At 44.5% G+C, this 24,664-nt stretch overlaps 1 protein-coding gene across 8 annotated transcripts in view; it reads right to left on the reverse strand.

Moving 5' to 3' along the window:
• The window catches only part of kirrel3l (kirre like nephrin family adhesion molecule 3, like), a 32,080-nt gene extending 16,489 nt beyond the window's left edge, over positions 1-15,591 (reverse strand). For 4 of the 8 annotated variants that reach the window (XM_078932886.1, XM_078932884.1, XM_078932885.1 and 1 more), the window contains exon 1: positions 14,915-15,581. In XM_078932886.1, the coding sequence (XP_078789012.1) occupies positions 14,915-14,954 (40 nt within the window). In that variant the 5' untranslated portion in view covers positions 14,955-15,581. Of the gene's footprint in view, positions 1-14,914 lie in introns of all 8 variants that reach the window. The other 4 variants (XM_004077804.5, XM_011485114.4, XM_011485111.4 and 1 more) reach the window with 4 other exon arrangements.
• Between the last annotated feature and the right edge of the window lie 9,073 nt (positions 15,592-24,664).

Consider the following 24,664-nt stretch of genomic DNA (forward strand, 5'->3'; position numbering starts at 1 on the left):
CTGGTGTAAGTTTCTCACAACAAGAGTCAGAGGAAACAAAAAAAAGAAAAAAGAAAAATCCAGTGCAGAACAAGACAATTTGCAAAAAAAGTGAAGCCTGGAATAAACAGCTTTTCCCCCCAAATGCCATCCATTGTGCCTTGTCTAGATAAGGCTTCTAAATCGGGGTGGAAAATGGGAGCTCCATTTCTCTCTGTATGGAATTATTATCCCTTTGTTTTGAGTCTGCTTCTTTTGTCTTCCTCTGCTCATGTTTGTGTGTTTGTGTGTGTGCATACAAAACAGACTGAAATGGTAAGAAGCTAAACCAGAGTTCCCGAGGGGACATTGCATCCATCTCATGTTTGATCTGGCTACTAAGCTCATTACAGTAACTCCTACAGAACTTGTGGGAGCTTGAAGTGGGGGGTTAACAACAGCTGCCCCGACCAGCCCATGGCAAAATGGCACCAGCATTTCTAGTGCCATTCTGCATCTACGGAGCCCTCTGTGAGCTTCTTTGACTTGGACAAACAGCCTCAGCTTGTGTCTTTGCAGATGTTTTCTTTTTCCTCTGATGGTGTCCATGCAGAAACCTCTTTCTCTCTCGCACAGCATTCCAGCTGCACTGCCACCCACCCGCCCTCACTATCTTTTCTCCCATTCTGCATTTTTGTGCCCAAATTGCGCTCTAACAGCTCTTTAAGAGCTGTTTTGCTGGAGTTTAATCCTCCTAGCCTCCCCTTTCAGCCTTTATTCTATTGTGAAAATCTTGGCTCAGACCTAAGCTTTTTTTTTTTTTCAGAGTGGACTAGCTCATCCCCCGAATCCCCCCTGCTGCTGCTGCTGCTTTGCTGATACCCCCCCCACCCAAGGCATTCTCTTCCATTCCTGCATCCATCAACAATCCAGCCCCATTCCTGCGCTCATTGCCTATCCATCTGCAGCCAGTATGGCATGATCCCTGAAATCAATACTCAGCAGGCAGCCCTTGAGAGTTACATAAGGTGCAACTAATTGTTGATTTGCTTTCTGCGTGGGTCCCTTTGCCATCACTCCACTTTTTCCAGACTTTCCAGTTGTCATGTCATGACTCTCCCTTGCCCCCCCCCCCCCCCCCCCCCCGTCCTTCTCACTCACTCCTCTCCTCATCCCTGGTGTGAAAATCACAGGGGTTTGTGTCAGCTTGTCAACACAACACTCAAGAAAGCAGGTTAGGAGTGGGGGATAGCAAAAAAAAAAACAGCCATATGTTTGAAAGAGCAGAAAAACTGAAGCAAGGTAAAAATGGAGCTGGCTCCTGTCAGGTGAAAGTGGGATGTAGGGGGGAGAAAAGGAGCGGAGAGGGGGTGCAGTAATCAGTCTGTCTCCAAGGCCGTCGCCATGAGTCTTTTCCCCCCGCTGGGACAGGGGTGCTGAAGGCATTAGGGCAGCAGCGAGGCTGATCGCATGGGCGAGCAGCAGCAGAGGTTTTCCCTGGGTAGCAGCTACAACAGATGCTGTGGATAGTGCAATAGAGTGGTATGCATAAAAGGAGGGGAAAGAAGGAGGGATGAGGAGGGAAAAAAAGAAGAGGCTGGAAGTGATGGGGGCCAAGATTGCTGATGTGACACATTCAGAGCGTGAGTGTATGTGAATGATTCGCCCAGTCACTGTGCTGCAGTGCCTGACAATGTGTCATAAACACACTCATTCCCGTACTGTTCTCTCACACACACGCATGTTCTGCCAGTGTAGAGGTCTCTTCTCTTTAGGCTTCAGAGTTGGGGGGAATGCATCTCCTGGAGTAAAATCCAAGCACAGCTTTTAACCCCCCCCCCTCTCTCTCCCACCTCCAACTCTGAAACCTAGGAGTCAAAGACCCGGGAGCTGACTCCGTGTAGACTGATAACAAGTGACTGGCTGGCTGGCAGCAGGACAGGAAACAAAAAGCCATTAAAAAAAATAAAAAATAAAGTGTGTGTGTGTGTGGGGGGGGGTTGTCTGTACACATCAGCTAGCTGTGTTGACAAGATGTTGATTGAGCTAGTCTTGTCATTTCTTCCTCCTTACCCCCTGGTGTTCCCCACTGCATGACAGCTGCTGGCTGGATCTGTGTCACAGCTCCATCCCTTTTCTGCCCCCCCTCTCTGGTCTATTTTTCTTTCTGCCTCCTAATTTTTCCTTTCTTGCTCCCCTCGCCCCCGCCCTATGCTTCGGAACTGTTTGGATAGAAAAGCTTTCAGTATAATTTACGATGCTTTTAATCATTAACTTTTTTTTTTTTTTTGCATTTTCAGTCTGCACACAACAGCTGACATGGCAAATAAAATAGTAATGGTGCACAGCGTGTGGTGGAATGACAGCTCCAAGATGGGGCACTGGTGGAAAACATTCTTTTATTCCCAGCTGCAGATGCGACAAGTAAACAAAATAAGTCAATATATTAATAAAGGATAGATTAAAAATCTATAAAACAATGAAGAGATAATATTAAAACTCCTTTTCTCCCTCTTGTTTTTTCTAAAAGGCCCTGGAAATGAATACAAAAGAATTTGCTGCATGGATTCTGTACCGGGACTCAGAGGCTTATGCTCCGGGGTATCAATTAATTTAGTCAGGGGATTTGCGCCCTGCTCTTCCTAATTGAGCCCAATGGAGACCCCCTTGGCTCTTCATGATAGGAAGTGGTGCGTTTCATAATTAATACTTTTTTCCCCCCTTTATTATTATTATTTTTTAATGAGGGTGCTAATGCTGTAAATGTATGCATCTCATTAGAGTAAAAGGACCATCTTATGCTATTGTTCTCTTCTGCTGTGTTTGCTACTTGTGAGATGAATAAGAAAGACAACCTCATTCAGAGGCAGCAGTGGCTCATTGAAGTCGAAGCTGTGCTTTTGTTCGTGTTTGAATATAAAACACAGCCAGCTCAATGAGAGCCTCATTAGTGTAGTTTAATATGTGTGCTTTTCAAAGCTTAGAGGTTAATGCCCAACTTGCCTCTATTTTACTGAAGCTCTATTTAATTTGATGCATAACTCTTATTTTGGGGGATTCTTTTTGTAATCCGAAAGAACCTGTGTTGTGAAACAAAAAGGCTCACACACACTTTTCATTAAACCTGTTTAAAATATTCTTCATCACTCTTCCATTCTGCTGACTCGACATTATAGAACATATTTCTGAACCATCCGCATCCCTCTACCCAGAGACCATAAGTCCTGGCGTTTGGACAAATTGCCTCCTCTCCCTGGAGACACATGGATCCAGTGGCACCTCCCCGTTCTTACAAACACTCTTCAAATTGCCACTTATTAGTCAATGTCTGTGCTTTTCCGTGAGCGGGATTTCTGCTTTCCTGTCACCTAGACGCACCAAAAATACAGCATGTTATTTAAGTCCTGTTCAACAGAATCAGAAATTACTGCCTGAAAGCTTCTGGAGTGCAGAAAAAGGAAGGCAGTGGGGGCGCGCGCTACCTGCAGACTCTGATCTATCCTGCTTTGTGCTAAGAAGAGAAGGGAAAACTAATTTCCTGAAACACCATTTCTTAAGCGTTGATTAGTAAAGCAGTATAATTAAAGTAAAATGTGAACTCAGGGATTTTTAGATTGCGCCACTTCTTTCAGAAAAATCAGGCCATGATTAATGAATAAATGATTAATGAGAGAACTAATTAATCAATTAATTATTAAGCAGAAACTCTGAGTGAGAGAGGGGCAGGGTGGCGCTGAACAATGAGCATAAATGTTTGAAGTCTGTTCCCTTCCCTTTTGTCAGTTTGTTTTCACTTCTGTTTGGTCAAGCATAGTCCTGAAACCACATTAGTCAGTGTTCCAAAAACGCTGCATTTGCAAGTTACCTGAAAACTCAGGGGGTCAGATCTTTCTATTCAGCAATAATAAAGCATGGCATTACATTTCCCAGATGCAGAGATGTTTACATTGTAGAAAGCGACATGACCCACAATCAACAACTTTTGAGGGTGACATAAAGTTTTCACCTCTCCAGTCTTTCACTATGACTCCACATCCATCCTTAATAATCTGCAGAGTGGGTTTTTCCTGTATGACCCACCTGATGGGGATGATGGGCCATCACAGCTGGAATTGATGTATGAAGCCTCCAAATGTATCTTTGATATACGGGACCATTTTCAAGTCTGGTTTGACCTTTTTGTTTTTCCCCAGACATTAATTGCTTCAGTGAGAGAATATATGTGTGATATATCCTTCTCCCAGAGGCTCCGTAGACTTTCTTCCTAACCAAGGGTTTTTCTATAGCTTTAGCTCAAAGAACTTGGGTTTTTATCATGTCTGTCAAGAATCCCCCAGAGCTGCAACACAACAAAATATGGGGAAAAAATATTAGGTTATAAGCGGATGGCTTTATTGTTTCTATTAAAATGCAGTATCACTCCATAAAGCTGCATTTTCTCCTGCGTCCCTTGACAACCGGAAACACATCCTCAAAGCAGGAACATGAGAAAAGGGATCTTTCATCCCTGCATATTTTTCCTGCTGGCCTTATTAAGAGTTGTGAGTGACGGAGGCGGAGTGTGTTGGGAGAGTCTCAGGGGGCTTTGATGGAGGCAAGCGATGGAGCTGTAGCAGGCGGAGGGTTAGATCATGCCTACGTTTATCCACTCAAAGTGCGCCATAAAGTTCTTTGTCTGTGTACCCTTTTCCCCAATGTGCCTTTTATATCTCAGTTTGTTCTAGTTTATTGTTTTCCCCAAGTGGCCACAGGCTGGACTAGTGCTGCATTCTGCCCTGATCATACCATAGCAATGCAGATCTCTTCAGAGTGAACTGAGTGTGAATGGGTCTTTGTCACATGGGTTGGGTTGGCTCATTAACTGTGAAACCCTGGACATATGGCAGCTGTGTGTCGGGATGTATCAGGGCGAAGAAAGCCATGGGCTGGGCCCTTGACCCTCGTCTGGCCTTTAACACCTTACCGGCTGCACCGAATTTCTCTGGTTTGATGAACTTAAACACTTTCATTGTGTGTTTTGTCTTAGGGTGTGAGTTTCTTCGGGGGGATTTACTCCAAGTGAAAAATGTTCACTTTGCAGTGGAGGCAGATGTTTGCTGTGTGACTGTTTTACCAACGAGGCAGCACACACTTCTTCTAGTGGCACACACAAATGAACACCAGTAATCGGTGTTTGCCAAGTGGATGTACGGCAACACTAGGAGGTAAAAGCATGTGCCTTTGGCGGACAGGCTTCTGTGGAAAATGCTTTCTGTTGTGGCTGCAATAAGACTATTTGGTGTTCAAAGAAAGAACTCGGATAAGATTTGGTGGGGGGAAAGTGCATTTTTAACCAAACAACTCAGTAGATAAAATCTAAGTTCCAGCCTTTAGAATGTTTCTCCAGAGATTCTTCCTTCTTTTTATGTGTCATATCTGTATGTGTGCAAAACAACCCTTTCTTAGCAGGTCACATCTGCAGAGAAGCCTCAGGTTTGAAGCTCTGATAAACAAGTGAAGCGTTACAGGCTCTTAAACCCATCTGGTGAGATGATCGATCATTAGACAGAGTGTGGAGATAACTCCCTCAGCTTGCCTGCTGGCTACCACTGATCCCATATCACTCTCACAGGATATGGTATGAATCACAGGAAGTTGAGATCAATCTTTATAGATTCTGCCATGATTCCAAATGAGGGTAAAAAAATCCTACCCGGCTTAGCTCCTTGAATGCCTCAGCGTCTAGCTGTGTTTTTGTGACTTGTGTGTGTTGTGCACGCTGCACCATGGATTTAGTAATTGGGTTTTTAACTTTCACTCCTTACCGTAAAGCCATGTTTGCTGAGGCCTATCTGAAATCTGTCCTACCTTTTACCCGTTTCCTTTGCTTAGTCCATCCTGCTCTTAAATCTCCCTTCTTGAAGGAGTCTTCTTTAAAAATCTTAATTAAAACAGACTAAACCCCCCTCCACCCTCCCAGGGGCTGGCTGAAAGCAGCTTAGAACAATCAAGAGGACGGATTAGAAGTGAGAAGAAAAGACGGGAAGAGGAGATGCTTGGGTGGTGGGGGTGGAGAGTTGAGTGGCAGAAAACAGTATTGGGGAAAGGAGAAAAATGACCCCCCCCCCCCCCTCCCCTCCTTCTTCTCGGCCTCCCTCTCAGGACTCTGGAGTCTTGGCTTGACCTATTGACATTCAGCTTCTCGGCAGATTAAGCAGCGAATGGAGCCTCTGGAAAGGGTAAACACACTGCAGGAACAATGACCAACAGGCGGCAACCTTATTGGATTCTAATTAACTGCCAGGAGAGATGGCTCGGGGCATGTTAAGTGCTGTGGGACACAAGTTAGAGCCCCAGACCTCAAGTAACACAGCTCACATCTTCTCCCTTCCTGTTCCACTCCATCCCTCTGTCTCCTCTCTGCATTTTGTATTCTTCCAGTGAATCACTTCGCTCTTTATTTTGATGAAAACAGCAAACAGGACTTCTGAAAAACATCCAACTTTGCTGGGTGGTCTCCTTTATTTGGTTCTCATTTCTTTCTACAAGGTGGAACGAAGCTTGGTCCCAAAAGGTAAAGCTGTTGCAGGGATGAAAAATAAAGAGATTGTTTAACAGACAGAAAAAGAGAGCAAATATCCCCCACGTTTTATTTTTTATTTTTTGCATTGCCCTCGAGAGGAGCGCCACCAGGGGCGGTGAGGGAGAAAAACGGGAAGAAGTCACATGTCTGAGAATATTACTGCTTCCTCCTCTCTTCGTCTTTTGCACTTTTATATGAATTAACCAGAAAATTAATGTGAGTGAGTCCGAGCGGGTCTTGTTATGGGGGTGAGCCTTCTCACTGGGTCCTCTGTCTTTAGAGTAGGTCCCCTGATTAGGCCAACTCACAAAAGTGATGTGATCTGCAGAGAGCAACAAGCACTAATTAGAGTGTGCTCATTAATGTGTTGGTGGGAGAGAGGAGGCCAAGGCTATGGTGGGCTGAGGCTGACACAAGAGGGAGAAAATGCAATGCCCCACTGGAGACAGGCCATTGTCACTTGAGCCAGCATATAAAGCAATTCATTAATTGGTGTGAAAACACACATGCATCCCAAACACACACTCTTACACCTCAGTGTGAATGCACATACTGGTATTCCACATAGCCACTGCTTGTTAACACATTACCTGGGATCAAAGAGGCAACGGCTAAGGAGAGAGAACCAGACGACCCATTATTTGTTGAGAAAATTGCAGCACTGTTATGTTTGTCCTTTGGCAAAACTGGCAGAATAAAAGTTTCTTCTGTTACACAAAACAGACACATTTCACCCTTCATCATGTGAGTTTTTGAAATCCTCAAGACTACTTTTTTAATCAAAGCTGGAAGGAAATGAATCAGAGCTTCAGTTGTGATTTAAGCCTGGAGGTGTAAATGGGATCCACATGACCGCTGTCCATTTCCACACCATTATAGCGGTGGTCGTGGCCGTAATAGGCTGAATTGGACCATTGATGTCTCTCATGCACCCTCTCTTTCACTCAAAAAAACAGTCTATATCAGTTCTGTTATATCAACTCTTTTTAGCAAAGCATCACATGCTCTGAGACAGCTCATACAAAACTTGAGTTCAGACTCACACTCACTTGTGAGAGCAGCCACTGTGTGTCCCTGTGAGGTTAAACAAGGGACCGACTTTAAATTGGCTGTTAAAAAACTCTCCAGAACAGTCATGAAGTTGACTAGAACCACCATAGTGTGTCGGAGGACTGCTTAGAGACAGAGGAGCTGTTAAACTGAGGCGTGCAATGCACTGAATGGTTAATCTAATGTGAGGCGACTCGAGAGCTTTTCGACCGGCTTCAATAGGCGCCCAATCAGGCCTGACAAGCCCCTCAGTCTTTGGTCAGATGTTTTAACTGTCCTGTGATTGAGCGACTTCATTAAGAGCCCATTAATCTTTCATTGTACCGGCGTTCTAAAAGGCTGGTGACATGCCTAACACCCAAGAACCGCCTCCACAGGAACCTGAGTAGATGCACAAGTGGACTAACACAGAAAGAAAAGGTTTGACACAGTAGCTGAATCTCTCATCTGCTTTCCAGGAACTCCACTAGCTCCAACATTCTGTCTGGAAAGGGCTGTGTAGCTGTGATGTAAAGCTTTTCATGAGTTTGGCATGTGTTTTGGGAATAATCCTGCTTGAACAAAATAAGAGACCCGGTGAACCCATGACCCCCACGAAGACAGGGACCCTTCCACAACAAACAGCTCTCTGTAGCCACTCACTGCCTTTGATCTAAAGGAGCAAATATGAGATCTGTCTCCTCTTCCCTCTCTTCTCTTTTGCCCTTTTCTCTTTTTCTGAACAACATCTTCTTATGTGGCTCTTTCCTCTCCCGCTGAGCAGGTGTATTAAATGAGGGGACTATTCCAGCATAGGACTGGGCCGCACCTCAAAGTGCAGTCTGTGAAGACGGCTTTTCTACCTCCCTCTCATCTTTTATCCTTTCCATCGCCCAGTCTCCTTTACTCACCCTTTTCCTTTCCCTTTATCCTTTTCCAACCCCTTTACTCCTTTTAACGCTATCCCTTGCACTCTTGAATGTAAAATAGCGGGCCGTGTCTCTCATCTATTTGAATTATCTACACCTCCCTGTCTATCTTCCTCTGCACATCTCTCTCAGCCTATTGTCTATTTAGCTGTACATCTAATTACACTGTCTCACTTATGTAATTAGCACAAAAATAAATGGCTGCTGTAGTTTTGTGTCCCCCCTCTTAGACCCCTCCTACTGCAGGCTCCTAGAAAACAAATTATAGAGAACAATAGGTACAAATGGCTTCTGCACCAAACCACATGATGGATGCAGCCTGGCTTGCCTGATTCTCATCCCTTTCCTTTTTTTCTTCCTCCCTTACTCTTTCTTCTTCCTTTCTTCTCCATTATCTCAAGCTCTATACGTCTCTGTTTGGTAACAGGGGAGGACTTGAGCACTTTCTCATCCAACTACACTATCATTGTGCAACTGTATCATCTGTCTTCCCTTCTTGGCAATGAAACCGTATTCACACTGACAACATATTAAACAACCTCTTTTCTCTGTCTCTTTCTTTTTACTTCTCTCTGTGCTCTGCCTCTTCCCTTTTCCCTGCTGCTTTCTCCAGTGGTAATCTCTCCTCCACCATCCCCTGGAGCATTCTATACACCATCGCTGCAAAGAAAACGCCTGAGACTTTCTAAAGCAAACAGCATGCGTCCTGTGCCATAGCCCCATCTGTGGATAGTCTGAACAGGGAACAATCAGTCCCTCTCCTCCTCTGCTTCATTCTCCTTCCAGCCCCTTGGGATCTTCACCACGCCAGGATGCCTCAGTCAGATGGGTGCAATGTGCTGGAACAATGGTTGGGCTGCTTCCTCCAGCAGGGTGTTAGGTTTACCTCAGCCGGCTTGGGAAGCACTTAGCCATGTGTTCTTGCTCTCCCTGCAGCATCTTCACAGGAATGTGACACACACACACACAGAAAATCACCACCTCATCCTTAAACATCTGCTACACACAAACCAACACAAGCAATCATTCTGCTTGTGTACGTTGAGGATCTAATGTTTAGCCTTGGGTGTTGAAATATCAACTTTCCGTTAATCCCCCTCAGACTTGCAGTCAGTTTCTCCTTTGTTGTTGTCTTAAGCATGTCAAGCTGGAAGAAAAATACCAGATTTACTTTACACCAATAGAAGCATATCCATTACCTGAGATGCTAGGATCCTGGCAGAAAATCCCTTTGACCCCTCCGCCTTCCCTTTCATTCTTTCTCCTCCTTCCCCTTTCTCATGCTGAGCCCATTGTTGTTTTTTAGCATCAGCTTTCTTCGTCCAAATTGACAGCAGGGGAGAGACACACCTTACCCACCAACCGGTTCAACCTCTTCCCCACATTGACCTGACTCCTGCTAATGTCACTTTCATCTCTGTGCAGTTCAAGAGCATTCAAATCTTTTGTCATCGAGCGACCTGCAAGTAAGAGTTTGATCAATGAGCTTTGATCGACAGCCCTGAGTTGACGTCAAATTATCTCTCACAGACCCCCAACAGTAAGAATTGCTCAAAAACTCTCCAGACGGAGACTGTAAACCCTCTCAGAGCCTCCTGCAACACAGATCGTTCTGAGCAAAAGCCAAATGACTATTTTGGTTAAAGCTTGAGTGTCTAACACAATATTAGCCCTGGCGTTCCAGGCAGTTTGAGCCAACAGGAAGGACAGATGAAAGGGGGAATATTGAAGGGAGGTGGAGCTGGTCTTCAAGGAAAAAGTAGTTAGAATATTTAGTTCCATGACAGGCTGCACTATTTCAACCCCTAATAAAGTGAGCAGCAGGCAGGTAATTTCTTGTTTCCTCAAGGAGTTTTTCATCCATGTAGCTGGTTAGGGAGATGACAAGTCCTGGGACCTGGAACATCATTAATTAGACAGCTGGACTTTGACTAATCGCTCCAGAAAAAGCACATAGCCCCCAAGATGCCAGACACTCATCTTAGCTTATCATCCGCAACTCCACTGCGTGCTTTTCACCTCTGTGAGAATGTTAAAAGGGTTCAGCCTCAGTGATCTCCCGTCCTTTTGAGTCCCCTTCTAAGGTGATGTGCAGTGAGTCTTTTCACACCAATGTTTTAACTCTCCTGTTGAGTAAGTGCCACAGACAATCAAATTTCCTAAAAGGAGAGCAAACGTGAGGAGAAATAAATCAGCAGCTGGCGTTAAACAAATATTGCCTGATGGTATTCCTAACATTGCTTTTTTCTTCTTGAGATCTTTCTCAGTTTTCAGAATCCATAGCTGTCTCTAAGACTAGTAGGTTAAGGAACACAGCTGGTGAAGATAACACAGGAACAGATATTGCTGCAACGCAGGGGATAAAGTTCAATTTGCTGTTGGTTTCTGTGTCTCTGTAGGAGATATAAAATTCTTGTCTTGCTGGGCAGGAATTGATTGGAAAATAAAAATGAATGTGTGGTCTGGTTTTGTCTGCAACTTTTGTTTCTGTTCAGGGCTGCTTTCTGGGCGTAAGAACCTTTGAAGCAGCGATGCATCTCAGTTGAAAGAGGTGACACGTGCATTTTTAAGGGGAGATAAATGCAAAACAAGTCTTTTCTTAAAATAGCTGCTACTATATGAATGTGACTGTTTCCCTTGGGGGGATGTTTTAATGACATGCACTGAACTAATCCCACTTCTTCCCTCTCTTCATAATTTCCATTACCGTGTTTGTAGAGAAGAATGAAAAAGTAAACAAATTTCTGCTGTCCCCACCAGTCTTTATGCTGATAATACAGCCTAAGGGGCCGTACGTAGCTGGGGACGAAGACTCCAGGCAAAGGCAGGAAGCTGACACTGCTCTCCGTTGTCCTATTCTCTTTCATTTCCTCAACAAATCCTCAGACTGCCCCAGAGGAAGACAAGGAAAGGATGTACGGAGACAGACAAAAGAAGGAAATACAAACAAGTAGAAGATGAGCGAGCGGGGTTAAAAATAAAGCTGAAGAAGCCAAGTGTCATCAGTAGTTTGCTACCTGGATATGTAGACTTCCTGTGTTGAGTTCACAACCAGATGAGTGGCTAACAGCTGATAACGGCGCCTTGAGACGCACTGCCAAGTTCTTTATCTGTCTTTATTCACATGGCAAAGCTGATTAGAGACGAGCAACATTATGAACTCACATTGTTTCTTTTTTTTTTTTAGTTTCCTCTTCCATAAAAGTCAAAGAAAAGCAAGGACAAGGATATGAAGAGCAGCAAAGAGACAAGGTGTAAAGGACCTGTCTTCAGGATGTCACAGAAGAACACGTCATTAAAGATCTCTGTCATTTACAGCGTCAGTTTGTATGTTTCCTGCATGGATGAGCAACTTCTCAAGATGAATATTCTTTCTACAAGGAGTCCTCCAGTCAGTCGTCACCTTGCTGACGTTTATTTAAATCTGATTTAAATTTTAATAGTAAATCTGCTGACATGTCCCCTGATCTTAACTGTTTGGACATCAGCAAGGAATGTAAGTAAGAGGTAAATAGAAGACAAAAAAAAAAACACTGTGTGGAATGGGTGTGGTATCTTTTCCCACTTCCTCTTCCTTCTTCCCGACAAGCATCTGCGATTAAATCAGTACAACTATTGTCACGGAGATGCATCATGTGGATGTGATGTTCAACCTCAGGAAGAACTAAGCAGCAACGCCTTCATTAAGAGAGACATAAGCAGATTCAGCAGGAAACTGAGTCAGTAAAATTGTACAATTACTGAGCCCTTATTGTGCTGGAGACCAGTGAAACTCAAAGATGTGCTCTGAGAAGGCTTTACAGCAACAACCTGAAAAGAAAACAACACAGAACTGACAGAGGCAAACAGTCTAAAAACTATCTTTAAACAGTCTTGCACATAAGGCAAAAATTTCGGTTTAAACACTCCACTTTGGATTTAGACCCCTCATCTTTTGACTTATCTTGATGAAAACTTCATCTTAAGCATACATGAAAAACAATATGAAAGAGAATAAATGAAGATGGCAAGTAACTATGTGTGATCATGTTTGTGGGACAAGAGTATAGCAACAATTCAGCACTTTTCTTCTGCGTCTACACAGAACTTGTCTGCATTACCCCCCCCCACCCCACCCCCCCCACCGGAGACACATCCAGATCTTATCCTTGCCAACACTTTATTTTTGCCCCATACCTCATCTTAAACTTCTCTGCCCCTCCCAACGCATTCCTTTTTAAAGAGAGGGGTTCATAAAATATGTGCAGCTTCTTAGTCTAAACCTCAGGGGCCCTGTTGTCTCTGCATCCACAAGCAAAGTTGTGTTTCTCTTTGAACAGATGAATCTCTGGTAATGGGGAAAAGGAAGACGACAGGGGTGGAGAGCACTTGGCTTGGTGTTCATCGCTTCCTCAGCGAGCGTCTTTTGAACGTGTGTATGTGAGTGCTTGCGTGAGCTATGACAGTGAATGGGTTTTCATAACCTTTGGTGAAAGTCTGCCTTTTAGCCTCTGGCCGATTAAGCAGATTTGCTCTCATGTCCTCGTGTTTCACAGTTGCATACACTACAAGCAGGTGAAAATGCTCTAAGAAGTAGCAAGGGGGAACATTTCCTCAGCGTTACACTATAGTGAAACATGAATGGTGACATGACTTAAGAGGGAAAGAGAGAAACTTGTAATCTCAGCTCACAGCCTTTGAACTTGGCCCAATGAGACGCAAGCGACCCAAAGCGAAAGGTTCCAAAGAAGAGCTGAAGATTACTCAGAATACTGATGTGGTGGTGAATCCAATTCCTTTGGGAGCATTACCAGAAAGTAAATTATCGGTGCTGTGCAAGACTACAAATGCATGCAATATGCCATACATAAATTTCAAAGTGAAGTCATGAGTTGTGGTCAAATCTTGGACACTTCAATGAAAAAAAGAAAATGTGCAGGCACTTTTGAGCATCTGTGACTGTAAGTGAGATGCTGCAAATGAGGTCTGGGGTCTCTTAGGTTCTAATTAGGGCCACTGTAACCATTTTCATTATTTGTGTGGGTTTGTGAGTGCAGAGAGGAAGAGAGTGCACATGTGTGTGTCTTCATATGTGTATTGGGGCTTAGGTCAAGCATGGCCGTGGCTTCACCTCATCCAGCTGTTGCTAGTCTGTCAGCCAGTGGAGGTCTGTTGGTGTACTCTACATCCCCCCCCACCTTTGAATAATGACAAAACCACTAACAACAAGGGAGGTGAAGACTTATGCAAACCAAATGGCTGAAGGCACACTTTCCCATTTGCTGGTCAAAATAGGAGAGAGGAAACTTCTGTCACTTCAAAATGAGACGTGAAAATGAATGGATACTATTAACCATTGCGCTTTGTTCCTTGCAAACCTTTAAGGGTAACAAGCTAAAAACAATAAAAGAGACTTCTCTAAAAATGATTTAGAAAATCACTATTTTACTACAGGAGATCATGCACTTCACTTTTCTGTGAATGTGTCATATTCTATCCAAAAAATTAAAAAAAAGCTACACAATGTTTAGGTACTTCACTCCAATAACAATTTCTGCGTCACTATTCCTCTGGGCACACCCCCTGGAGGTTTTTCTGGGTAGTTTAACGCATGGTGACTGCATTTTGTCATAGGGGGCTGATAAATAGGAGCAGGAGGTGGAGGCAGACAAAGCAGCAGAGACAGGTGCTTGTGTCGCTGCCTGCAGAAAAACAAAATCTCTCTTAGCAGTTTGTCAGTCTCAGCTACTTCAACCCGCTCACACGCTACCAGCCAGCACTCTCTCCACCACACCACCACCCCACTCCTTCACCAACGCGCCGATGCGTCTATCTAAAGAGGAAAATAAAACTTCAGATCCAGGCGTGGAGACGTCTTAAAACAACTTACAGTTTAGCCTAAAAAGATAGACATGGTGAAAAGCCTCAGGACTGAAAGATGAAATATGCTTCATTCACCAGCGCTCGCACTTGTTTTGTCATAACCCGCTTTAGTGACAATTCTTGTTGTTTTTGATGTAAATTGACGCACAGGGAAGCTGCAGCGCGGCGCACCAAGACCGCCCCTCTTTTCTGATTCTTTTTGTGTCTTCACTTTAACTTTTTCTTCCTTGCGCCCTGAAACCTTCATCAACAATATTCCAGAGTTAACCTCTCTCAGACATCAAGAATTTAAAACAAAAACAATAGGAGCAAACCCAAAACACGCGTCACAGATTCATGGTTTTTCTGACCGAACAGTCAGTCACAAGAAGCAAATTCTTTTTTTCTCTTTTGGGGGGAAAAACCATCTTCCATCAATGAGCATCCCTGAAATGTAGCAATGCAGCAGATCTGCTGCCCCGCTGAAGCAGTGCCTGGCTGAGCGGCTTGACGCAGCGCCAGCGGAGCGCAGTCCACCCTGTCTTACAATAAAGACCGAGTGGCTTCATGATAGAGGAAAAATATATAGTCTTACCTGTGGCCATAAGGCAGAAGATGAGGTATAGTGAAGACATTATAGCAGCCCTGCACGGCGACTTTCAGCGGAAAGCGTCTTGCTCCGTCTGTGTGGCAGCGCTGGTCCACCGCGACACCAGGATCAGAACCACCGGACAGACAAACGCGCTATGATTCTTTTATAATAGCATCCAGTTAAGAGGGTAGCCTGTGACTGATCCGAACACTTTACAAACTCGCGCTCAACAATACGGATCCATAGTTAAGAACTTTCCATCAGCATGAGAGTCAATTCCCTGCGCCCCCGGCACAGTTCCCCTTCTCCTCCTTCTGCTCTCTGTCAGTCCATCAGTGACTCCCACGCGCCAGTTCAGCTTCATCCACACTCCACTTTTCAATCTCTCTGTGCGCCCTGCGCGTGGAAGCAGTTCCCCCTCTGCGGCTTTGCGCAGCGATGTGCCCGCTCAAGTTGGCTCTCGTCCCTCCACTGGAGTCTCGCTCTGCTCCCACTGTGGCGCGCGCTCACTGCCTCCTGTCTCCTACGCGCTCTGCCCCGCCGGATCTTTACTGCTCTTTCTCTCTTACCAAATAGAAATGCGCGCTGACAGCCTTCTGGTGGTGGGGTTCACCATATCTGGCAGGAGCGGAGTCGGAGGAGCTCCTCTGCCTCAGATGCTCGCTGAGGTGGGGGCCCCACCCCCAGGGTTCCTGCAATTGGCTGAGCGGGCGTCACGGCGAGGGAATTCAAAAGAGTTTATGCGGTTGAATTATTGTCCCAACATTTCCTACATCTCTCCAAAAGAAGAAAAAAACTGGTTTAAAATAAATGTTTACAGATTTGTTTTCATTAGAATATCATGTTTCCCTGTAGCACAATACGATTTAGTTTAAACACCCACTCCAACGAAAATCGTGTTTTGGTGTTCTTGACATGTTCTTGCAGCGTTTTTCTGATGATGGAGGACATACAGAAGAGAACTGAGATCAAAACTGTATTTCTGAGTATTTCTTTATTCAAATCATTGTAAATCAGGAGAAGACAAAAAATGCTGTTTGGGAAAAGCTTGAGTAAAAACGAGGTGGGCCACAAGCTCCCTGCTCCACTCTATTCTATTGCATCTACTTGCAGAAAGATAGATCCATGTACATCTTTGTTTTACTCGTCTGAGCTGGCATCTGGCTCAAGACCACACAGCTGGATAGCTCTGATATTGCTCGCCATTTTTGTTGCACTGGTAGTAGTAGGATGGATGTGAGGGACTAGTGGAAGAAAGTGTCCAAGAAAACTATGTTCTAGAATTCAGGTTTTTTGACTGTGCATAGAAATGCTTTAAAATAGATCAAAAGGTGATGATCGGAGTGGGACTTGAATTGTTTTAGTACATGAATTGATCACATATTTACTTGATGGTGCCTAAAGCAACTTTTTGGGGGGTTAAATTTAAGTTAAGTTTGAAATTTCCTGATTTGATAACTTGGAAGAAGGCTCAGTGCTCTCTCGTGACTCCTGTACTACCCTGCAGGAGTCAGTTTTTGCATCAAAATCACTCCTTACCCCTCACCACCAATGTATTTAGAGATAAATGCAGACGAAAGAAAGCAGCTGCTGTAAATAATGAATAAAATAGAGGCTATTTTCATAATTTCATTATATTGTAGCCCTAAAAACCTCAAAAAAAATCTTGTTGAATAATCAGCACATCAAAGAAAACTCAACATCCCTTTCATTGATGAACTTATTTATTCAGCATAAGCAGGATGCTATTTTAATAATGTCCACAAAAGTCTTCAAGTAGCTGCTCCCACGGTAACCTGTGAGTTCATAGTTTATGGGCTTAATTGTTCCTCGCTGCAGTGAAGTGGGCTCTCCAATGAACAGAGAAGAAAAGAATCATTATTTGCACAGAAGCTCTGCGTCGAGATGAAAACACCACTCTCCATCAGTTGCCTGTGGGTGTTTGTAGGCTCCTTCTTTGATGTTGTTCATTATTTATTCAAGGATCTATTGATTAGCTGATACAATATGTTTCACAGTCATCTGATTAACCATTATTTCATTGCATGTTTTTTCGAGGAAAGTTTCTAGGTGCTTTCATTTGAACACACTTCACACATGCAGGCACACATGTGCCCTTTAACTCATCCAGGTGGTTTGAGCTTCACGAGATGGTGAAAAATTAATCAAACAGTGTGGACCTGGACACAGAGGACTTGGGCATATGTGGATTCCAGAAGTCAGCAACCACACACACAAAAACCAGCCGCTCTTTGTGACATTTTGCGCTGCATTTAATTAAACACTGAACAACACAGTGATTAGGGTTCACCTCCTCATGAGGGTTCCCCCCCGAAACAATAGTTTGCAAACCCTGGGGCTGGCCTTCCTGTTTATTGCCTCCCTCGAATGCAAACATAAGGGTCCCCCTGCCAGTAAACACATGTTGATGGAGGAAACAGCTTGCACAGCTGTGAAGCCAACCCAGGTTAGTGTGACTGAGCATGCGGGTAAATGAGCGTGTCTGAATCTGTGTGTTTGTGTGTTTCCTCCTACAGTCATGGTTCAAGTTGAATAAAGACTTAGAGATGGGAGAGGGCAATCAGGAGAAATGGCTCACATGAACACGGGGTGTGTGTTCATGGTCGCTTGGCTGCGAAGCTGTCATTGACTGAAGGCAGGGTTTGGGTGAGCAGTAAAACCAGCAGGGCTCCTCCACCAGTTGTGCTGTGATAATAAAATCAACATCCATTGTGTAAAGTCTGTCACTTGGCATGATGCTGGGATTGAAATGCATGATCTCCTGTAGCTCACACAGATGGACAGATAGATGAGACCAGAGGAGACGAGCATCAGCCCAAGCCAGTAATTACACTGGCCTCAGTGGCATCACAGGGAGAGCGCCCATACTCCCCAAGCTTTTGAGTCTGTGAATAATTTATAAATAAAAAGGGGGTTTTCAGCTGTGGGTTTATTAATAATAAATATGGTTTGATATTTACTAAACTGTTCGAAGGGAGAAAGGGGTGACAGTTAAGACATCTTTTGCATGGTAATTGTAAATAGGTAATAAATAAGGCATGAAGTGCAGATATATGGAAATGTGATTCAAAGGGAAATGAGAATAATTTAACCAAATATTATCCCAGTCCCTGTTTGACCTGGGGTCGATGAAAAAAAGAGATGTCAGTCAGAGAGAGCGGCACTCTGGGCCACAATTGCTCTCTTTTTTTGTCTGACATGAAAATCTAAAACAGAGAATTGATTTGTGCTAACATAAACCATGTGTGTGTGTGTTTTTTAATGAGTATCAAACTGAATAAAATCCTTTAAAAAAAACGTTTTCCTCAAAAGTAAATGTTAAAGAAACGTTTTGTTGTAATGTTTTTAGAAAGAGGTTTTCTGTGAACATGCATTCTCAACACACTACAGGCAGATCACACTTAAAAAATAAATAAATTAGTATGTGATAAAAAATTCCTAAAAAGACTGATGCCATAAAAATATGCAAAATCAGTATTAGTTCATAAGAGGGAACTACATGCTGAAAGCAGTTAATCTGCTGAAATTATGCACCTGGGCCATGAAAAGCAACAAGCTTTTACCCTAGGGTGACAAATCCCACCCACACAGTCGCTGACAACAACACCGCTTCTGTGATAAGGTCAAAGATTCACACATTAGAGGGAAAGAGAAACTGAGCTCCAGTGTTTCTTCATGCACCATTGACCTGCCCATCCCACATCCTTTTCTAAATCTAGGCAAACACTTCTGATGTTTAAACCTGACCAAGCACAGAGTGAAAGTAGAACGTAAAAGTGACTTGGGAAGCTTTTTACAATGTTTTTTGATCGCATTGTAGCAAGAAGATGAAAGCATTGATCAAAGAAAGTGTTGTTAATGGACTTGCCGGTTTTTTTCTTCTCTTTTTTTTCCTGGTCAGTTTGTTTTCACCAACTCAACCAGCAGCTGTTGTAACCTTTTTGACATGGTTTGGTCTGCTCAGGTGTAAAAGCAACAAACTGCTAGTGTGAAAGCAATAGTCTAGTTGGCCAAACTCTGTTTATTGTACAATAAACTCCTCACAAGTTTTTCTGACATCCACAGATGTTCAGTCTTGTCCAGTGTAGGCTGTTTACACGATGGAAACAGATCTGAGGTCTTCAAACTGGCTGCCTGTCTGCCAAAAGGATAGACTTTAAAGTTCCTGGTTTATAAAGCTTTGAATGGTTCATCACCAAAACACACGATTGACCTCCTGACCCAATATTTACCAACCAGACCTCTCCAGTCATATGGATCCGGTCTGCTGTCAGTTGCCTACAGCTACATCCTTGGAAACACGCGTTCAAGCTTTCAATCAAAAGTCTATGTGAAGGCGTGTAGACGTCCATTTCGGACTTTCACATTTGAAACTCTTGCGTTCATGTGTCACTACGCAAGTTACTACAACCGTTTTTTTGTCTCTACATACAACACTCTTGGCCATCGAATGCACGTTGAAAGTTAAACCAGGTTGAACTTTGACCAATCAGTGGCACAGATTTGGCAATGACTAATAGATGGTGTCCAACTTTCAATCATGGAAGTGCCAACCATTTAAAAATTGATTATGAAGAGGACATTAAGAATTGTGATTTGTCCGGGGGACAGTCTACCAGCTGTCCCCAACTTACCCCCTTCCTCATATAACCTCCTATTAGGGTGGGGGGGTGGGGGGTCTAGCCTGCGATGCGCCTTGGGGGGGGGGGCTACTTGGGAGTGGCCCCCCTCCTATGGTTGCCGTATGGAGTGGGCCCCCCCTCTTTCGGTTTTATTTGCACCTTAGACATGTAGGGTCCTTGGTAGGGGGGGTGCTTGGACATCACTGCAAGCAAGCAGCAGATGTCCTCCTGGCACCCTACCCGCCAATTTTAACCGCACCTTAGACATTTAGGGCCCCTTGGTGTGGAGGGTGAGGGGACATCACTGTGAGTAATCAGGAGATGTCCCCTTAGTGCCCTACTCGCCAATTTTAACTGCACCCCCCTTAGTACACACACCCCTCCCCCTTCAATATATACATTCAAACATAAACACACACACATGCACACAAACACCCTCTCAAACACCCATACACGCACACACATGTTACAAGGAAGGTGGGACCTGGGTCCATCTGTCCCCTACCCCTTCCCTGGTGGGGGGTGCGGGCCCCTTGGCGATGGCGGCCGTGTCCCTTGGGTGCCGGCTCCCTGGGCCCGGCGGTGCTCTCTCCGCACGGTGGGGGGGTTCATATTACACCTGAGCCGGGGGTGTTCGTGTCCCTGGGGGGTGGGTCCTGGTCCTTGCCCCTGGGCGCTGGGCCCCGCCAAACTTCCAACATGGCCGAGCCTGGTCGGGCCATATTTATAACACCCCTTGTGGGCCGCCCCTTTTTCCCCGGGGTTCCCCCCTCCTGGGCGGGGGCGGCGGGCCCCTGCCTTGCTCCTACCTGGACCAACCGTGGGCCGGGTGGGTGGCTGCCTGGAGTGCGGAGCGGGTCTCCCTTGGGGGGTCCTGGCTCGTACCTGGGGTCGGGGCGGGGGGATGCCCGGAACTCCTGGGTGGTGGTGGGCTGCTCGTCTGGGGCTGTGGGCGTCCCTCTCCGGTGGGGCCCTGCGTTGGGCTCTTCCGGCTCGGCGGGGGGGCTGCTTTCCTGGCTGGGCTGGGGCGGCGCTCTCTTTCCCTCCGCGCCTCCCTGGCCTCTGGCTCTGGGGGCCTCGCGGCGGTCCTGCTGGCCCTGGCCTGGGTGGCGGTCTTGGTCGCCCGTGGGGCGGTTGTTCCCTGCCTGTTCCCGTATGGCGTTGGGGGAATTCCGGCTGCCGCCGCTGCTGCGGCGGGGGTCTGGGTGTGGGGGTGGCTGGGCGCTCCTCCTCCTTCCTTTCACATTCCACCATCCATTTTAGAAGAACATAAACACTCGCTTGAGCACAGGTGTTAGCTCACCTTTGCACTAACAGTTTGCATGATTGAATGAATGAAAGATTTCACACTAGTTGGTTTAAAGGCATAGGTATGCGTTCGTGAACACTATCTGTTTTGTGTACATGTTGACATGTGGACATTTTTTGCAGCTAGCAGGTGTGTTGATAATATTTGAGTGTGTGTGAACAGGCCCCGCCCTTTTTGTACTACATTTGAACCGTACCGTAATGATAAACAACCAGTAAACCTGTCTGCTCTATGCTGCTTCATAGTCTTACCCCCCTTCCCCTCCTATTATCACCCTCCTACCCCCCCCCCCCCCCCCCCTCTCTAACGTCCCTCTCTCTTCTTCCCCTCTTTCCTTTTCCGTCCGGTCCAACACCAAAGATTTTCAAACATGATTGAAATTAATAAAGTTTGGCCTCAATTACAAAAGGGGTTCATTCAGACATACCTTTGGTTTGTCTGAAGATGAATAACCCCTCTTGTTAAAATAAAATATTTCCAACACAAGAGGCCCTCAGCTCTCATCTGTTTGCCTAGCTGTTGGACAAGACAAGTTAAAAGAAAAAAAAAAAACAAAACAAAAGAATTGTGATTTGTGCTCAGCCAAAATTATGTGACACCAAGTCTTTTATACATCAGAGCTGTGAAAGAAAGGCCTGGGACAAGATTGGCGAGATTCGCACCGCTTTACAATTTCAAACCAAGCCTCCTCCAACAGAGGTGGGAGAAGTGCGTAAAACTCATATTTTAAAATGCTGTTTTAAAACAATGAGGAGTTTTTTTTAAAGCAAAATGAAATATATTTAATAATAAAATGGCTCATTTAAAATCTGTGTGCAGGTTTTTCACAATTTCATGTTTTTTTATATATACCGGTATATATGAGAGATTTATTGGTTGATTGTGTGATTGCACAAGGTCATATTTATTTATTTAATTATGAACAGTTTGGGACTCCATATATTTGTCCATGACTATACAAATAAACTGTCCTTGCCATGAGATTACACAATGCATTAGAGATGGAGCAGAAATCATGTCACTCTAAAATGTAGACATTGGAAATAGTATCATTTCTTTTTTTTAAACAATTATTATGTATTTTCCTTTTTGTTGTTGAAGAAAATGATGAATTAGAGATTTTGGATCTCAACCCACATGGTCGTTAAGTGTTGCAAGAAGATCCACTTTGCTCTAAATTTTGGCATCAGAAAACCTCTGTGGCCTGTTTCATCCCTCACTTTAACCCTTGTGCTGTCTTAGATGACCCCACCCTTAAGGCCCGTACACACCGGGACGAATATTCGCCAGGCGTTATTCGCCAGCGTTTTTCGCCACGTTTTTTGTGTTCACACCCAGGCGATTTTCGCTGACGATGAGCTGAGCGAACATGCAATTTCATTCCCTGACATTAGATGGCGCTTAATGTAAACAGAAATACTCCTGTACACAAGGTTGCGCTGCGCAACTTTACGCTTCTTAAAGTCGCTTTTCCCTCAGAAGAAGAGAGCAAGTATTTACACGCTTGTCAGAATCATACAAAGAAAACGTGAATATTTCAAGCACCAGTTGCTCCAACTGGTGCTTGGTTCGGGGATATTTTAGAATGTCCGTCATTATTTCTTCGCTGCTGTGTAGACGCTACACGGCGTCCATCTTCTTCGCTGGTATGTGTGTTCAGCAAGGCAGTTTTGTGTTTGAGCGCCCCCAAGTTGTGTTTTACTGTAACTTCAGAAGCTCCAGACACGTGTGCAAAAGCGCCATTCTCATTGGTCGAATAGATTTCGACGCGACGCGTCGAAAAAAAAAACCGAACCCGAGGCGTTTTTTTTTTTTGACGCTCTGACGCGTGGCGTTTTTTCGCGTCGGTGTGCACACTCTCATTGGTGCCCTTTGTTTAGTCACGAGGCGTTAAACGAAATTCGTCCCGGTGTGAACAGGCCTTTACATTGACGTGTTCTCCCTACCTTGACAAAGGTGGATTAAGGTGGGAAATGTAATCCATGGACACCAGTGAAGATCACAAATCATTGAAAAAATAAAGGGTCAGCGCACTGTCTGGTGGGTCTAGATGACCCAACTCCCAATGTTAAAGTGCCTAGGATAGCACAAGAGTTAAGATAAATTGCCTTACAGACACATCTAACCTGAGTCCACAAAAACTCTGCATTTCCTTCACATTTTTAAGTACACAAGAACCAAAATAAAGTCCACTTTTAGCGCACACCGGACACACCTCCAGATATGACCACAATTATCTATCAAAGGTGGTGCACAAAATGTTAGACCTCAGTTAAAGTCTTTGTGGATTCAAATGAAATGTACCATCATCTTACGATAGAAAACGATTGTCAGTTGAGATTCACAGTGAGCTATTTAATTGCAACCACTTGTCCCATATTGATCAATGAAACAGCTGCATCTCTGCAGACAGACATCATTCTATAGTATTTGGCTACAAACAAGAATGACGGACTCTGTCAGAAGGCAGGAAGAGGATTCTCATTTATCTGTCAATGATGAGATCCAAACGTAAGACTGAATGTTTTTCTAACATTTCTGTATCACAGTCAGCTGGGAAAACAGACAATAAAGCAAGCTGTTCATTGAAAATGTCGTTATCTTGAGCTTTAAAATGGAAGTCCCAGATTTCTGACCAAGTGTTAGTGAGTGATGATTGGTTTCCTTGAACCATTCATCTTTCATGCAAGAATATTAAAGAATCTTCTGTGCTCTTTTAGACCATTCTTTGTTATTCTAATGTCTCTTAGGATTTGGTACATTGTTTTCTAGCTATGCTAAGATCCTGCTCTATAGGAGGTACGGCATGTGGTATTTGTTTTGGAAAGCAAAGCAGTCCAAAGGTTATATCTCCATTCATAAGAGGAACATTACACCAGCTTTTACTGTAATTGTGATATTGAATGTAGAGCTGATCAGTGTCAACCATAACTCTGACTTGCAATACAAGCTCATAACTCATAGGCACATATACTTTTGTTAGACAGTGTTATCCATTTGTCAAACTTACAATTCAAAACCTGTCTCCTCTCTCCCATTCCAATATTTGATGTCAGTCCACAGCTCTGGTTTAAAATTTGCAACTATGCATTTTTGTTATGTGTGATTGACGACCAGGAGGAGGGCCATTAAAGCCCAAAGCAGACCTGGGGCTTGCAGGCGGCAGGACCATTTCCAGGCTCATATTAAATCCATGTCCTCTGCCCTAATATCAGAATACGATTCCGGCCTCCTATGGCTTCTGTTTTTGTCTGTAATGAAAGTCTCCCCAGGGATCAGGCTGAGGGATTCTTTTCCTGAGGGGTCAAGGAGAGGTTGAGACTTTTGGTTTCACATCCAGAAAAAAAGGGTTTAGATAACAGAGAAATGGCCACGGGATGGACATGCATTTTAACAAGTTTTGATAGAACTGAAAGAGTTTTTATCTTAGAAAACTGCTTCAAAGTGAAAGTGTGAGCCAGCCAGCCCTTCATCGAGTGTGCATATTAAACACTTCCTCTATGAAGATTACTATGTTCCAAAATTTAGCATCAGCCTGGCTGGGTCCCTGGCCAGCCTGACTGTGTCTTTACTCACAAGTGCAGCCGTAAAGCTGTCTAAAATATTCATGCCCTGGTGCAGAGTTGTTGTCCCTTGATGGGCCTCACCATGTGCAACATCTGTTCCTGATGTCATGCCGTGCTCCTGCGTGCCAGAAAAGGCCTGATTGCGTTGGTGGCATCTCTACTGTACCAAGCCGTGTCCAGACACACGCTTCTCCACTCAGCTGTGATAAATATCTGAAACAACGACAGTGATCCA

Source organism: Oryzias latipes, chromosome 16 (genome assembly GCF_053564925.1).
Source record: "Oryzias latipes strain Hd-rR chromosome 16, Olatipes_Hd-rR_3.1".
Lineage (NCBI taxonomy): Eukaryota > Metazoa > Chordata > Actinopteri > Beloniformes > Adrianichthyidae > Oryzias > Oryzias latipes.